Genomic DNA, 16,031 nt, shown 5'->3' with positions numbered 1-16,031 from the left:
GTGTTCTGGTGAGTGAGTAGTCCCTGTGCTGCTGCAGAAGAAGATGGGGAAGGAGGAAATTAAAAGAGCAGTGAAGGAAAATAGTGTGGCTAGGCTAGCCTTCATATAATGTGGCTTGGCCTCAGAGTCTTGTGGGAGAGAGCCAGTAGCCTCATTATTATTTCATTGGAAAATTTAACTTTCTGTTACATTTAAAATAAAGGAAAATGACCTACAAAAACAAACAAACAAAAAGGAGTGAAGGATGTAAAATGGGTAATGGACAGTGTCTTTAACAAATGGTATTGGGAAAACTGACCAGCCAATTAAACTAGACTACTATCTCATACCATATGTAAAAATCAACTCAAAATGGATTAAAGACTTGAATATAAGACCTGAAACCATAATTGTAACTCCTAGAAGAAAACATAGGTGGTAAGCTGCTTGACATCCATCTTGGTGATAATTTTTTGGATCTGACACCAAAAGCAAAGGCAACAAAAGCAAAAATGAACAAGCGGAACAACATCAAACTAAAAAACCTTCTGCTTAGCAAAGGCAACCAAAAACAAAATGAAAAGGCAACCTACTGAATGGCAGGAAATATTTGAAAATCATATGTCTGATAAGAGATATATATAAAGAACTTAGAAAACTCAAGAGCAGGAAAACAAACAAGCTAAAAAAAATGGGCAGAGGACCTGAATAGGCATTTTTCCAAAGAGAACAAACAGATGGGCAACAGGTCCATGAAAAGGTACTCAGCATCACTAATCATATGGGAATATTAATCACAAGGGAAGTGCAAATCAAAACCACAATGAGATATCACCCTCACACCTATAAGAATGGCAATTATCAACTGTTGGCAAGGACATGGAGAAAAGGAAATCCTTGTACAGTGTTGGTGGGGATTTAAATTGGTATGGCCATTATGGAAAACAGCATAGAGATACCCGAAAAAAAAAAAAGTAGAACTACCATATTATGCAGCAATCCTACTTCTGAGTATATAGCCAAAGGAAATGAAATCAGGATCTTGAAGAATATCTGCACTCCCACGTTCATTGCAGCATTATTCATAATAGCCAAGATTTGGAAGTAACACCACGTGTCCATCAATGGATAAACAGAAAAAGAAAATGTGGCATATATACATGATGGAATATTATTCAGCCACAAAAAAACCAAGGAAATTGTGGATGGAACTTGAGGGCATTTATTATGCTAAGTGAAATAAGTAGACAGAGAAAGACAAATACCATATGATCTCACTTATATGTGGAATCTAAAAAACCCCCAAGAAACACCACTCCCCCAAAAGACCCCCAAATTTATAGATACAGAGAACAAAGTGGTGGCTGCCAGAGGAGGGGGAGTGGGGAGTGGGCGTAATGAGTGAAGAAGGTCAAAAGGTACAACCTTCTAGCTGTAAAATAAGTAAGTCCTGGGGATGCAATGTACAGCATGGTGACTATAGTCAATAATACTCCATTGTACATTTGAAATGTGCTTAGAGTAGATCTTAAAAATTCTCATCACAAGAAAAAAATTTTTAACTATGTTGGGAGATGGAGAGAATAGACTTCCTGTGGTGATCATTTCTCAATATATTAAGTTGTATACCTGAAACTAATAATATTATATATCAGTTATACCTCAATTTAAAAAAAAGAACTAGCCTACTTATCTGGGGTAAGGAAAGACGACAATGCAATACCTGAACATCCTCTGTTTAAATTTTTTTTGATAATTGTCTCCTTAATAATTATGCTTGATTCCTCTTTTCATATTATTTCCATGAAATATTAGGGAGAAATTTGTCCAGGGTCCCAGGTAAAGCAAAAGAAAATTTATAATAAGACTTTTCCATAAGCCTTTTAAATTTCCATCCTGAAGTAATCTCACCCCTACTGTACACAAAAGACCTTCACCATTGGTCACCCAGTTGTGTTTATGAAGTCTTTCCTGTATGTTGCCAAAAAAACCTGTTTTCGTTCTTACCCATGGAATGGGCTAAATACTAGTTCCACACTTCATTTTTCTACTGAGTTAGTTAAAAAATCTTGCCTTCAGATAGAGATTTGAAACAGAACAGGTAATACCTGGTAGTATACTTAATAGGAAATAAAGGGAGGATGAAACCCTGGTCTCTGGCTTGATCCCGGAAATGTCTATCTAATTGCAATAAAATTTTGGCAGATCCTAAAACAAGAAAGTTCATAGTTGGGTTTGGAGTACAGTACAGTTTTTCAGACATCACAGAGAAGAATAAGAAGACTTTTTTGACAGGCAGAGATGAGGATGGAAAGCATTCCTCACTGAAGAAAGAACATAATAATTAAAGATATTACTAGACACATATGGGGAGAAATGAAGAGTTCAATTTCAATGAATTACAAGGCATATAGTTAAGACTGAAAGGCTAGGTTGGAGTCATAAGGTAAAGGTGTTTAATCTTCACTCTTGAGTCAAAGTTAGAAACTACTGAAAGTTTCATACATATTAGTAATATGATCAGAGCAATACATCAGGAGGAACAGTATAAGAATGTTAAAAGCAGAATGGATTAGAACAAGGAAGGTTTCAAGTTAGTCTGACCAGATATAAATATTACAAAGAGCTCAAACTGAAAGCAATGAGGTCTGATCTCTGAGGCAGAAGTGGAAAAGGAAACATCTTGAAAGTAAAACCTGAAGAATTTAGCAATTCCTTGGCTGTAGGGGACTGAGAAATCAAAAATGATTAAAACTCACAGGATGTCAGGTCTAGAACTATATATTTGAGTCATCTGCAGAGAGACTGTAACTGAAATCACCACAGTGGGTTTTCAACCAGAGAGAGAAGTAGTAGAAGACCCTGGACTCCTTACACTATCAAGACTTTGGGAGGGATGCAGCAATTTTAGACATCATTGGTTCATCTGATAGGGCAAATTACAGGAATAGGGGAACAGCTGGATTCTAGGTAAAATTAAGGCACTGCTTCACAACTGGGGTGATTCTCCTTTGCCCAGGGAAGACCTATGGCAATGTCAGCAAAGTTTTTGGTTTTCACGTAGTGGTAGGGGAAAGGGTGTTGCTAGCATCTAGTAGATAGAGGTTAGGGTTCCTGTTAAGCAGCCTACAATGTACAGGCCTACTCCCAACAAAAACTTATCCAGCCCAAAATGTCAATAGTGCTATAGTTGAGAAAGCCTGGTTTGAAATGTAAACAGGTAGTGGAGAAATAAGACAAAAGGAATAATAGAGACTATAGAGATGGCAGGAGAGCTCCACAAAAATCTGTCAAATGAAAGAAAATGAAGAACAGAGATAGAGAAGTCTTGGCAAGAAGGGATACCTTTTCTTGAGGCAGAGGTAAGTAAGAGATGAACAGCAAAGCTAGAGCTCTGAGTAAAACAACAGAGTTTGGGAGCTTGTTGAAATGTTTTATTTTAGTATCAGCTCTTCTTTGGGCAAGATGCTTGAACTGTATGGGCCACAGTTTGTTCATAAAGACTAATTCTCAAAGATCTGTTCTAGCACCAAAATTCTGTAGCCTTTTTTTTTTTTTTTTCAGTAAGTGGTAATAACACTGCTGATAGTGAGTGAGCAACAGTAGGAAATAATGTCAAGGATGGAAACAGTTTAAAATCAAGAAAAAAAAAAAAGAATGGAAACGGTTTGTTGTGAAGAGAACAAGCCACACAATCCCATCCCTCCTCAAGCTTTCAACATTTTAGTTCCTAATATATGCTAGACATTAGAAATCAACAGAGAGTAGACTTATGTCACTTTTACCTTTAGCACAAACTTCAATGGTATGACATATACTTGATGTTTTGCTGCTTATTTTTGCTGTAATCTCTTTGCCCCTTTGAAAATTTTCTTACTGTTTTCAAACTTTATTTTGGGTCAGTCAAAATTACAGTTTTGTTAAATTAGAAACAAAGATTTTAGTACACAGTAAACCAAATATTTGAGAAACTCTGCTGCATTATTCTTTGCATCCTAAAGGGGACAGATGACACTTCCAATGCTTAAACAAAAAACAGCAACAATAAAAAATTTATGCTGGATATCAGGAGAGGCACTTTTTAAAAAATTTTTTTATTGTTTTTTTATTTTCCCCCTTGGCCACACTGCTTGCAGGATCTTAGTTCCCTGACTGGGGATTGAACCCGTGCCCTCGGCAATGAGAGCAAGGAGTCCTAACCACTGGACCAGCAGGGAATTCCCAGGAAAGGTACTTTTTAAATGGTTCTTATCAATAACAAAACACCCATATTAAACTTTGCTGATAATAATTATTAGCAGAGCAGTATGTAAGAAAGTCAAAGATTCTAAGAATAAGAAAAAACAAGGGCCAAAGCAATATGCTCCTCATGGTGAAATGTCAGATATTCCTAAGTGTGCCCAAGCAGTAAGATTTGTCCTCTGAAGTACTTACAAGGAAAAAAGAAAGGAAAGAATGGAAGGAAGGGAGGGAGAGAAAAAAGAGGGGATATGTGAATATCTCATTCATAGTCCATTTCTGACAGTTACTAGATTCAAAAGTCTAGCATAGTACCTGGTGTATCTAATGTATCCCAAACATCTAGAATACTTGTTGAAAGACTGATCAATGTGTGGTTTGAGATTAAGTGCACCAAAGACTCTATGAGGAAATCACCTACAACAGATTCTAAAAGATAGTTTTATAACATGTTTTAAAATCAGGATAGCTGGCAAATACCAGCATTATAAAATTTACAATTAAACACAAATATGGGGACTGAAGGTAGAGGGTGGGGAAGAGTGTTGCTCACAGTTTAACTTTTTTTTTTAATAAGTAGGCAAAAATTAGGCTTAGAGATCCAAAATTCATTCAAATTAGGGCTTAAAATACCTCTGTGCCATTTCTATATTCAATTTTAAATCCCTTCAATATTTGTGAGAAAAAATAACTTTACTCTTACCTTTTGTACTGGAACTTGACATTCTAACACCTCTGTGTCATTATCACCGGACTGATGCATCACAGTTAGGCTATTCAAGCGTTGTTCAGGATTATCTGGATGCACACATTTTTAGAATAGTATAGTCAAGTTATTTCATCTTGATTCTCCAGAATTTGACATTTCCACCCCCACCCAGGTCAGAAACTACGAAAATAAAATAACTGGTTTTTTTATGCTTAATTTTGGAGTATTCTTAGTTGGAGAATTGTAATACTGTAAAATAAACATTTTCACTTGAAATTTTACCTCCTTTATTTTTCTTTTTCTTCTTCTTCTTTTTTTTTTTTTTTTTTTTTTGTCAGCATAAAGTATAGTTGACATTGTGGCTCACCTACCAAGACCTATTTTAGCTTGCCCCATGGTATAAGCAGTCTTCCAGCTTGTAAACTGACCTCAGCTCCAGAGATGGGTCTTCATTGGCCAAGCTAATTATGGTAATCCTACCCCCACACCAGTGAATCATTTAGAAAAGAGGAGGCCTAAGCCACTGTAGGACTTCCAAGGAAAGGTGCTTCCTGGTAGCCAAATTGAGAACAAAGAAAATACAAAGAATGGAAGAACGAAGATACCAGACACCTAAACTACCCAGGGGGTGGCTAGGAGTAAGAAATGCAAAATGTTGTTTGACTCTGAGGTGAAGAGAACAAACCACACAATCCTGTTGACTGTAAAGCCTTCATACAAATATTTCATTTATTACAGGTGAAAATAATTTCAGAAATAGAGCTTGAGCCTTTGTCAAACATGTTTAAATGACTGACCTACTTCTGGACTACAATATGTATGATAACAAAATTCCTTGTGTAAGCCAGTTTGGAGCTGAATTTTCTGCATTTGTGACCAAAAGCATCCTGGTGTATGAAATTTAATTAGGTCATTTCTGTTTCAGTTCTCTCCAGCTCTTGTCTATAGGTCCTAACTAGTAGCAAAAGGACAGAGGAGAAAAATGAAAACTTGAGTTGCTATCTTTTTGTTAATTGGCTCAAGCTCATAAAATCCTGGCCACTTAGAGTTATAGGAACTTACATTTAAGGTTCTATGACCCATCAATTCCTTTGATTCTCTGGCTAAATCACACTAGTTGAAGAAGGGAGGAACACTAAAGGATAGGAGTGAGCACAGGAGGGTGAGACAAAACAGTCAGTGGACGGATGAATCAAAGAACAAAGTTTAAATCTGTGTGTTCCTACGTGGCCCAATGCACCTGTTTTCTCAGTTCAACAGGGAATGGAAAAATAGGGAGAAAAAGTCTAAGTACAGAACTACATCCCCTCTCTGCTTGGGATCAGATATTATTTAAGAAGTAGAAAGAGTATATATATCAAGAGAAATATATTCTAAACGACTCAGTTTGTTGACTCTAAGTTAGTAAGTGGTGACAGTACCATTATCAAGAACCAAAGAGGAAAGATTTAAATGTAGGAATTAAAAGGGGGAAATTCAGTTTTGACATGCTGTATTTGACATGCCTATGTGCTGTTTAAAGTATTCAGTAGAGTTGTATAAACACGCCTGGGGCTTGGATGCTTGAGTTGTAAAAATGAGACTAGAAGTCATAGACTCCAAGATCATCCAGGAAGGATGTATAGATTGCTGCCTTCCAACCTTTTACATGCCATAATAAGCAGAAAATGATCAATGTATGGCATACCTGGGTAAATGGGAGGTCTGCTCCAAGTCTATTGCTATGAGAGCTGAGGGGGAGGTCCTAGCTTAGTAAGCCTATGCTTTGGAATACGGCTAGAAAATCCTGGAGTAAAGTAAAAAGAGGCTTAAGGATGTAACTCAGAGTATTATCAACATTAAAGGTAGGCAGATAAAGTAGGTGTCTGTAAAGAACGTTCAGAGATGGGATGATCAAGAGAAGAGTGTTACAGAAGCCAAGGGAACTGTGTCAAGGGACTGACTCTCTGAAAAACGTTTTCATATGGATGCCCTCTGGCACCTCAAAACACTACAAAACCCATCTTCCCTCAGACATCTGTTCCTCATCTGTGTTCCAGGTCTGTCAACCTGGACCAGTATCCAGCCACTATCCTCTGAGCCACCAAAGCTTATACACCCCTTTGTTACTAAAACCCAGCATATATTCATCTTTTGCAGACCTGCTCACTCCACTCTTGTGATTTCTTTCGACTATACCTTTTTCTTTCTTTCCATCACTTAGTTTTTTTGTACTACTGCAACAGCCCAGTTGGTCTTTTCCTTCTCTGGTCTCTGTTCCCCATCTCTCCAACTGACCTACACGATATTGGCAGAGTAATTACACTGAAGCACACTCTGTTCAAAAAATCTTCATTGGCTCCCCACTGACTATACTATTACAATTAAGTCCAAAAGTCTCTAGGTATCGAGGTTCTTTATGATCTGAACCTGATCTACTTTCCCAAATTTATTTCCCTGTATTCCTATTTATCCAAGCAAAGTTTTAATCACATTGAATTACTGGTCACCTAAATACCCTCATTCGTGTTGTTCCCTCCATCCAAAATGCCTTTTGATCCTACTATACATCAATACACATCTTTCAAAGAGATCAGGTAATTCCGTCTTCCTCATCTCCTTCAATTTCATTTTTGGTTCTTTTAGGGCACTTTATTTTAATTTTTAAAAAATTTTATATACACATACACACACACACACACACACACACACACACACATATCCACATATTTATTTGGTTGCACCGGGTCTTAGTTGCAGCAGGTGGGCTCCTTAGTTGTGGCATGTGAACTCTTAGTTGTGGCATGCATGTGGGATCTAGTTCCCTGACCAGGGATCGAACCCGGGCCCCCTGCATTGGGAGCGCAGAGTCTTATCCACTGCGCCACCGGGGAAGTCCCTATCTTTACTTTATATACCAGTTGTTTACTTCTCCTACTAGATGGCAAACTCCTTGATTTACCTTCTCATTTGCCATGTTAATTCACATTGATGTGACAGCATAAGTTTTTTTTAAAAAAAATTCTTAATACAACTGAGTGAAGATTTTTTAAGAGCTGTGGAAGGATAAATTATAAAGATAAGTTTAGTAATCCTTCATGACTAAAAACTTCAACTTATTTTAAGGAAAAAAAATTAGACATCTTCCAGTTCATGTGGAGATGATGGCAGAGGTTTTGAAGAAAACTGATAACACTTAAAACTTCAACTTCTTAAATATTTATGTACTCTAACATTTTTGCCAAACTACAAGAAAACTTCAGTAAAATTTTTTTTACTTTTTTGTTTAAAGATTTAACCAAAAATTTATTTCCACCAAGATTAAACTCCAGAAAAGTAAAATTCTATACACATTTTATAGCTTATATATATTTGCAGTTTCCCTTGGGCATAGTGCCACCTACAGTTGGCGAGTGCAAACCACTTTGGTTCTGAAAAATCTGCTTAAGTGCAGTAGAACAGCCATTCGGCATCATCCAAACTTTCCCTTTACACAATATTGTTACTCACAATCACGTATAAACAGAAATTGAAGGAATACAGGAAACGGATCCCGACAGAAGATTTAGATATTTAAAGCCTGACTTTTCATAGATAGGACGTTTTCTTAAAATAGGAACGAAAGACCATCTTGACTGCATTATTTCCATTATTTTTCAGTATCTTTATTCTTCTTCAAAGCTATCCCTATCATTCTCCTAGGAACTTACTATAATGAAAACAGCAACTTTTCCTAACTCTGGTTCTTTCCGATTGACCTCCAAACACGTTCAAATCTCGCCGATTTCAAAATTCAAAACAAAACCACCTCTCTCCCAGCCTTAAAAAAACAAAAACAAAATACCTATCTTCCTGTTAAAGCCACAGCTATCTTCCCATCCTCTTCAATAAAATTCTTGAAAGACTGGTTTACATTCAGATTCCATTACTTCTCAATTTACAAGAATCTGCTTCCATCTCAATTACAGTAGCCATAAAAGAAGCTTTTGTAAAAGCAAAAAAATCTCACATTGCCAATTTTAATCTTCTCTCCTCATTCCTCATGGTACTTTAAGGCTTTGTATATAGTAGGACATGATACTCATGATGATGATTTCCTTCGAAAAACGTATCTCCTGGGCTTCTATTATACCATTTTTCCTTTTCCTCTTAGCTTTGATTACCTCTTCTTTTAACTTAATTAATTTTTTCTACTTTTACTGAGGGAGTTTGGTTACCCAGAATTTTGTCCTTGACCTTTCTCCTCCTGCTCTGTACATTTTCCTTCATTCTCCTGGCTTCAAGTAGCTTCTACATATTGGTAATTCCTAACTGTAGTTCTTGTTACACCCTATTAGTTCCAGAAACCTATTTCTAGTTATATATTTCCAATTAGATATTCTGCAGCATCTTAAACATGTCCAAAATGAACAATGTCTCTTCTTTTCAAGCCAACTGTTGGATAATACTCTGGTAAGACACTTATTATAATAAAGTTTAGTAATTCTGCCACAAAAATATCTAATTTAGCCACATCCTTTGTGTACTTACTGCCTTATTTTTTGTCCTCATAATTTCTTTCCTAGACTATAGCACTCAGCTTCCTTACTTGGTCCCAATTATATCAGAGCATCTTCATCTTAGTCCATCCCTTATACAGCAAGCAGCAATCTCTTACTAATGTAAAATCTGATTTTGTTATGCTCTTGTTTGAAGCTACTTTCTGTGTGCAAAATAAAAGATCCAAATGTAGCACTGGTATTTAAGGTAATTTATGGCCTAGAACAACTACATCTTCAGTTATTCTCCTGAGTACCTTGAAAATATTTTTCCAGAAAAGAATGGCTATAAATATTTCATACTTTGGATCTTTGTTTATACTTCTTCCTGGGATGCCCCCCAGTGTTGCCTCAGATATTTTTTTTCTTGATCTCCACTCCTTCTCTAGAGTCAAGAGCTATAACTCGAGTTAAATGCAAAATGGAATACTCAAACACAGAATAGTAGGGAGCTTTTACTGGAAGCAATAAAAGGAGGATCAAAACTTCTGTGTTCCTCCTTATCTCTGCTTCAGTAAAACAGCTTAGAAATTTCTTCTGTTTTGGAGAAACCCCTGCCATTGGAAGGCCAGGGAGCAGTCTAGACAGAAGGAGACATGGATATGGAATATTCACATCTGCTTCTGTCTAGGCCTGAATACATTTGTGTCTCAAAGCTCAGGCACTCCATAAGCTGGGCTCATCACTGTCAGAGAAGTATGCTCCTGTGCCACACATCCCCAGGAGGACCAGGCTGAGAAAGGTAATATGTTCACTTCTGATAAGACTAACAGATAAGACATTTATAAAGTCCAATGAACCTAACAATATAAAAATTTCCAGTTTTAGAAGATGTTTTTGGTAAATAGGAACCACCACTAGGCAAGTATTTCTAGCTCAAGTTTCCTTAACTGTAAACTGTTTTTAATGTTTATAACTTCATTTCTCTACCTATAGAATCTCTATCTTTTCCCTATTCTAATCTACCTTTCCAACCCATGCAGACATTATGGAAATTAGAGCAACATTTCGCAAGTCTGCTCAGAGCTTGCTATGAGCTATGGCAGTGACAGGTTTTTATGTATGGCTCACATGCCAATGTATATAATCTGTATGAAAGTAAGTTGTGTGTGAACTGCACATACAATTTTCTTTCATTCAAATGTAATGAGTACCTTGGGGTATAAAGCAATATGCTTCAGGGATTATTTCTAACCTGGAATTTACTAGTTATGATTTTCAGTATTCCAGATACATAACATTTAAGATAATCTTGGCATTTTCATTTAGAAGTCAGTTGTTCAATCACAGTCATTTACTTCTTAATTTCTTACCTGAAAGAGGCAGAATTTGTAAAGGTGAAATGTTTTCCACACTCTGTAAACGTTCTGATTCTTGATAATTAAATACTAACTGGTGGTGATTTGGTGGTGTTCCACCTGAACATGTAGTCTGATGAACCAGGCTAGTTTTCCCAGAGGTTGTATCTTGCACAGAAGATTGTATCTGCTAAGACAAAGTTAAACAAAACTATCTTTCAGAGCTTAACCACACAAGAAGTATAACTAAGAAAATAGAAACACAAGAGGATAGAATATAATTTAATACTGTCTTTGAATATGATATTAAGTCACACAAATTTATAAGGTATAAATATCACTATCTTACAAATGAGAAAACTAAGGTTTAGAACGATTAAATAACTTGGCCATCATATAGCTTATAAGCAGAGTCAAAGTCTATGATCTTAGTTGCTAGTACACATAGACTTATACATATGTTATTAAACAGTGTTGCTTATTTTCAAATGCTTCCCTGTGATCTACTGAAAATAAAAACTGAGCTTTTATACCAAATCTAGAGACTAATCCACTTTCTTTATCCCCTTTTCCTCAGTGAATTACAGATATAAAAGGAGGGGGTGTTTAAAAAAGAATAACATGATGGTTGAGCCATAGACTATCAACAAATTCTGATTCCGAACTCTGTTAACTACTTATTAAGAAAAAGTGTATTATAATAGCTAATATTTAGTTAACACTTACGATGTGCAAGGCACCAGGGTAAGCCTTTTATATAGTTCTTAATTTCTCACACTAATCCTATGAGTTTGGTATAATTATTATCCCCATTTACAGCTTACAATAGGACTTAGATATAAGGAAGGTAACTTAACCTAAAATCTCACATCTATTCAGTGGCAAGCTAAGTTGCAGTACCAAAGCCCAGGTACCTTATCTACTAAGCTCTGAGTTATAGATAGTACAGAGATGAATAAGACAATCTTCCTTCTCCATCTAATAAAGGGGTTAGAGTGAGTGAGTCTTGATAAGGCAAGTGTATGAATACCTATGCTAGTTTGAATAAAACAAAGGGCATAGGAATGTTTATCCCAACAATAATACAGACCCAAGCCCAAAGCTTAAAGGCAAATGCTGAGGTTTAAATCAGCAAAACAACACTTTCTGAAACACACAAATATGTGCATTTATTCATGATCCTATAAATATATTTCCTCTGTTGTCTTAAATGAGCATTTTGTTCTTCAGTGAGTGACACTGAAAAAAACTTGGTCACAAACAGATCATAAAGATAGCATTCTATGTGCTATGTACTGAGAATTATTCCAAAGTTTGTTCATAACTTGACATAATTTTCTGATTCCACTAATACCTATGGCAGACAGATCATCTGGATCTTCCTTCCACTCAAAAACCTTTGAGAGCTCATACCTACCTAACAAATTAAATATTAACACTTTATCTAGGTGTGCAAAGCCCTCCCTATTATATCTCCAAAGCCAACTAATCCCATACAAACACCCTACTACATACTACCTACTACCTACATACTACCATATTTCCCTGAACACACCTCCTGTGCTTTTTTTCGCTCTCTTATTGCTCTGTTTAAAAAAGTAAGTCCCTAATCAGCATGTCAATATACTAACCATTTCTTCCCTTTCCCTATAATTTAAAACCCATTTTAAGCATTCCCTCCTTCAGGTACTATATATACATTCCTCCTTCATTTTCTCAATAAATTATGAATATAGATGATTATAGCACTAATCATACAATCTCTTAACTGTATGATTATATCTCTTCTCACAACTAAGAGACCCTTCAAGACAGTATTATTTATGTTGTATTTCCTCTAACCCAGAGTTAGATGTTGTTAAATAAGTTTATGATTTAATAAAAGGTATACACCTGTAATTCTATATTTGGGATGGGTACAAAGGATTAAAAGTTTTATGAGGATTAGTAGTAAAAGATAAAATTACTGAATTAGTAGTAAAAGATAAAATTACTTTTATTCTTTTCAAAGCACATCAACTACTAATCAAACATAGATGTGCTAAAAATGAATAGTTGGTAATTATAAGCTTTATCTTTAGAACTCTCACTACCATTCCCCTACTACCTTTTTTGGAGAAATTCCACCTTACTGTGCATACCCTACTGTACGCACATGGGGACACCAAGACCTTCTCTCTGTATTTAGACTCTCCAGACTAAGCTGAAATTTCTATAATTTGTTCTACTTACCTGTTTGACTAAATCATAAAAAAGTCACATCTTGTTAGGAAAATGTAACCAAATCATTTCACTATTCAATCTTCTTTACAAAGAAATCTTTGAACATTTAGGTGACAAATTAAAATGAGTGACAACTCTTCATGTAAATAAAATCAAGAACAATTTTAAAGAAAGCTACTACTATACCAGTGAGCTATAACCTACATAATTTTAAAATTCTAAGGCAAAAATGAAGAATTAACTTACCTTTACTTTCTCTTTAGAAGGAGAATCATTCTGTTTTACTCCAGTAAATTTAGGAAACATTTCTGCAAACATATATAAATATTTTAATATTTGCCAACTTAAAAAATTATCATCATCTAAATTACAAATTTTTTCACATTAGAATGAAAGTGATGGTTTTAAGAAAATGGTCAACTTCTTAACTCAATAAATTCTTTTATTTATAAATATTTTTGCCCTCTTGGAATCAGTCAAAATTTCTAAAGGGATACTTACTTTGAAAAGGGATATTTTCTTTTCCACATAATGGACTAAATATCCCCTCACAAACTTCAATTTGGATTATTAGGCAAAAAGAACAATGTGTTACTTCAGAGTAAAGAGCTTGAATAAGCGACAGTTTAAAAAGAAACAAGTTACAACAGAGATAAGGGTTTAAACAAGCAGTACCAATTATACTAAAATCATCTATATTATTTTAAGTGTTGGGGGTTAGGTGGAAAGGGGAAGGGAAGAAGACACACTGCAAAGATTGAGGGTATACATCCAGGTAGCTCTCACATTTAGGGGAGAAATTATGATTTCAGCTTTGATCAACAGCAAAAAAAACACACTTCATTAATACGATCATATAATATATGTACATCTATACATCTATCTTAATTATCCAAATATGCACCTAAACAAATTATTCAATGATATAAACTCTTAACTACAGTAAAAATACAACATACCACATTAGTGTTCTGACGAAAAATTCAAGGGCATTATCTTAGTTCTCTGACATAAAACTAAAGCTCAGGACTATTATAAAAACTAGCACCTCAAAATCTAAAAAACACTAGCAAAAGGCATCAAAGATTTTTAATTAAAAAAAAGAATCAAAAACACCAAATACAGTATATGCCTCAAAAAAGTCTTACAGACTACAGATAGATGAATAATGGTAGTCTAAAACTCAGTATTTTGCTTCTCATTCTACTCTTATGTAGCTGACTTTCCAGGAACATAGTAAAATAAAACTGCATATTTCTGTTTATTTATGAGTTCCTGGCCTTTGGAATTAAAAGGCAAACACACATTTTCACTATCAAGCTTAAGACCACATTTCAATAAATGAAGAAGCCCTACCAGGTCTTACAAACATTAATAAAACTGAGCACTATAGTGACAACATACACGCTTGTCAACTAACTTCACCAGGGATTTGTGATAATATGTATACCTACCTTGTGAGGATCCAATTGGATAAAATATGTTAACTACTAAACAAATGAATATTTTGCACATTATATAATGTGTTTTATTTTCACAGCTCCCCAAAAACCTCAATATAAAACTTTGATTGGAAAGCTTTCATTTCAAACTAAGCAAAAATTTTAATCACAGAATCAAGAAAAAGAGAGAGATCTGGCATCAAATATTTGATTGAAAGGTTTGCTAATAACCATCACCGATCAAAGCACTGAGATCAGTGCTCCAGAGACACCAAATATTATCAGCAAGCCAGTAATGACTAAAAAATTTGATAAATTGAATATGAATATAATACCATACATAATGTAAAACCAGAATGTAATGCCATTACAGCAGAAAAAATTACTGAAGATTTTTCAATTAGAAAAACAAATCACACTTCTGTTGTATAGGACAGGGTACAGAAAAGTGATTGGAAGTTATTACCTTATTTTATAGGAAAGAAAGTATGTCCAGAGAAGTTGAATGATTTGCCCAAGCTTATCGCCTAATGTTCTATTGATAAAAATCAAGTACTTTGGGGCTTCCCTGGTGGCGCAGTGGTTGAGAGTCCGCCTGCCGATGCAGGGGATGCGGGTTCGTGCCCCGGTCCGGGAGGATCCCACGTGCCGCGGAGCGGCTGGGCCCGTGGGCCATGGCCGCTGGGCCTGCGCGTCCGGAGCCTGTGCTCCGCAGCGGGAGAGGCCGCAGCGGTGAGAGGCCCGCGTACCGCAAAAAAAAAAAAAAAAATCAAGTACTTTGAACGAAAACAATCTGCTCCCTTTAAAGAATGTTTTGGTATTTTAAGTGTGTGGTGCTTATATAATATAGAAGAACAAACCGATTATAAGCTGCCTCTTCCTTTTACCAAAGTAATTTTAACTAGAGTTTAGAAAGTGGAAACAAACAAAAAAACACCTAGACTGATGATTCTCAAACACTGCAGCACATTAGTCACATGGGATACATTGTTTTGTTTTTGTTGGGTTTTTTTGGCGATGCCCCATGGGATCATAGTTCCCGGACCAGGGATCGAATGTGGGCCTCGGGCATTGGAAGCGTGGAGTCTTAACCACTGGACTGCCAGGTAAGTCCACACATGGGATACTTTGAACACTACATTTACCTGGCCCCACTCTCCATTCAATTCAGATTTGGACACTATTTTTTAAAGTTTTACAGGTGATTCTAACGTACTGCCAAGGTTGAGAAACATTATTCTAGACAGCCTGTTTATTCAGTAAGACCCAGTTTGAACAGAAAAATTTTAAATGCACATGACAAAGTTTATCCCTACTTCTAAGACTCGTGGCTCAAGTACAGACCTCAATATATGCAAGTTTTTAATCAAGCCTGAGTTCTTGAATTTATCCTTCTGGGGCTTTAAAAACACTCTAATTGATGAGAAACTAATGAAAGTTTAAAATATTTAAATGATGAGTACTAATCATTTCTCTTAAACTTTCTAGCTTGAATGATGAAAAGTACTCCAAACTGTCATTTCATACTTCCTACATTTACTAAACCATTCTCCCCCTTAAAAGGTAGAATAAAATCTAAACTTGAACAAAGTTTGTCCTTTTTCCCTTGCATGAAAAAAAAATG

General features: G+C 35.7%; 1 protein-coding gene across 1 annotated transcript in view; it reads right to left on the bottom strand.

Moving 5' to 3' along the window:
* BRDT (bromodomain testis associated) overlaps positions 1 to 16,031 on the bottom strand; it is a gene marked incomplete at both ends in the record, with an annotated part of 47,803 nt that overhangs the window by 13,053 nt on the left and 18,719 nt on the right. The window contains 3 exons of the mRNA XM_079728442.1: positions 4,922 to 5,016; positions 10,758 to 10,929; positions 13,212 to 13,273. Coding sequence (XP_079584568.1) covers positions 4,922 to 5,016; positions 10,758 to 10,929; positions 13,212 to 13,273 — 329 coding nt within the window. The remainder of the gene's footprint in view (positions 1 to 4,921; positions 5,017 to 10,757; positions 10,930 to 13,211; positions 13,274 to 16,031) is intronic.

This window comes from Hyperoodon ampullatus, assembly GCF_949752795.1.
Source record: "Hyperoodon ampullatus genome assembly, chromosome: 2".
Taxonomy (NCBI): Eukaryota; Metazoa; Chordata; class Mammalia; order Artiodactyla; family Ziphiidae; genus Hyperoodon; species Hyperoodon ampullatus.
Note: the sequence above shows the minus strand (reverse complement) of the source record. Positions and strands in the feature narration are given on the sequence as shown.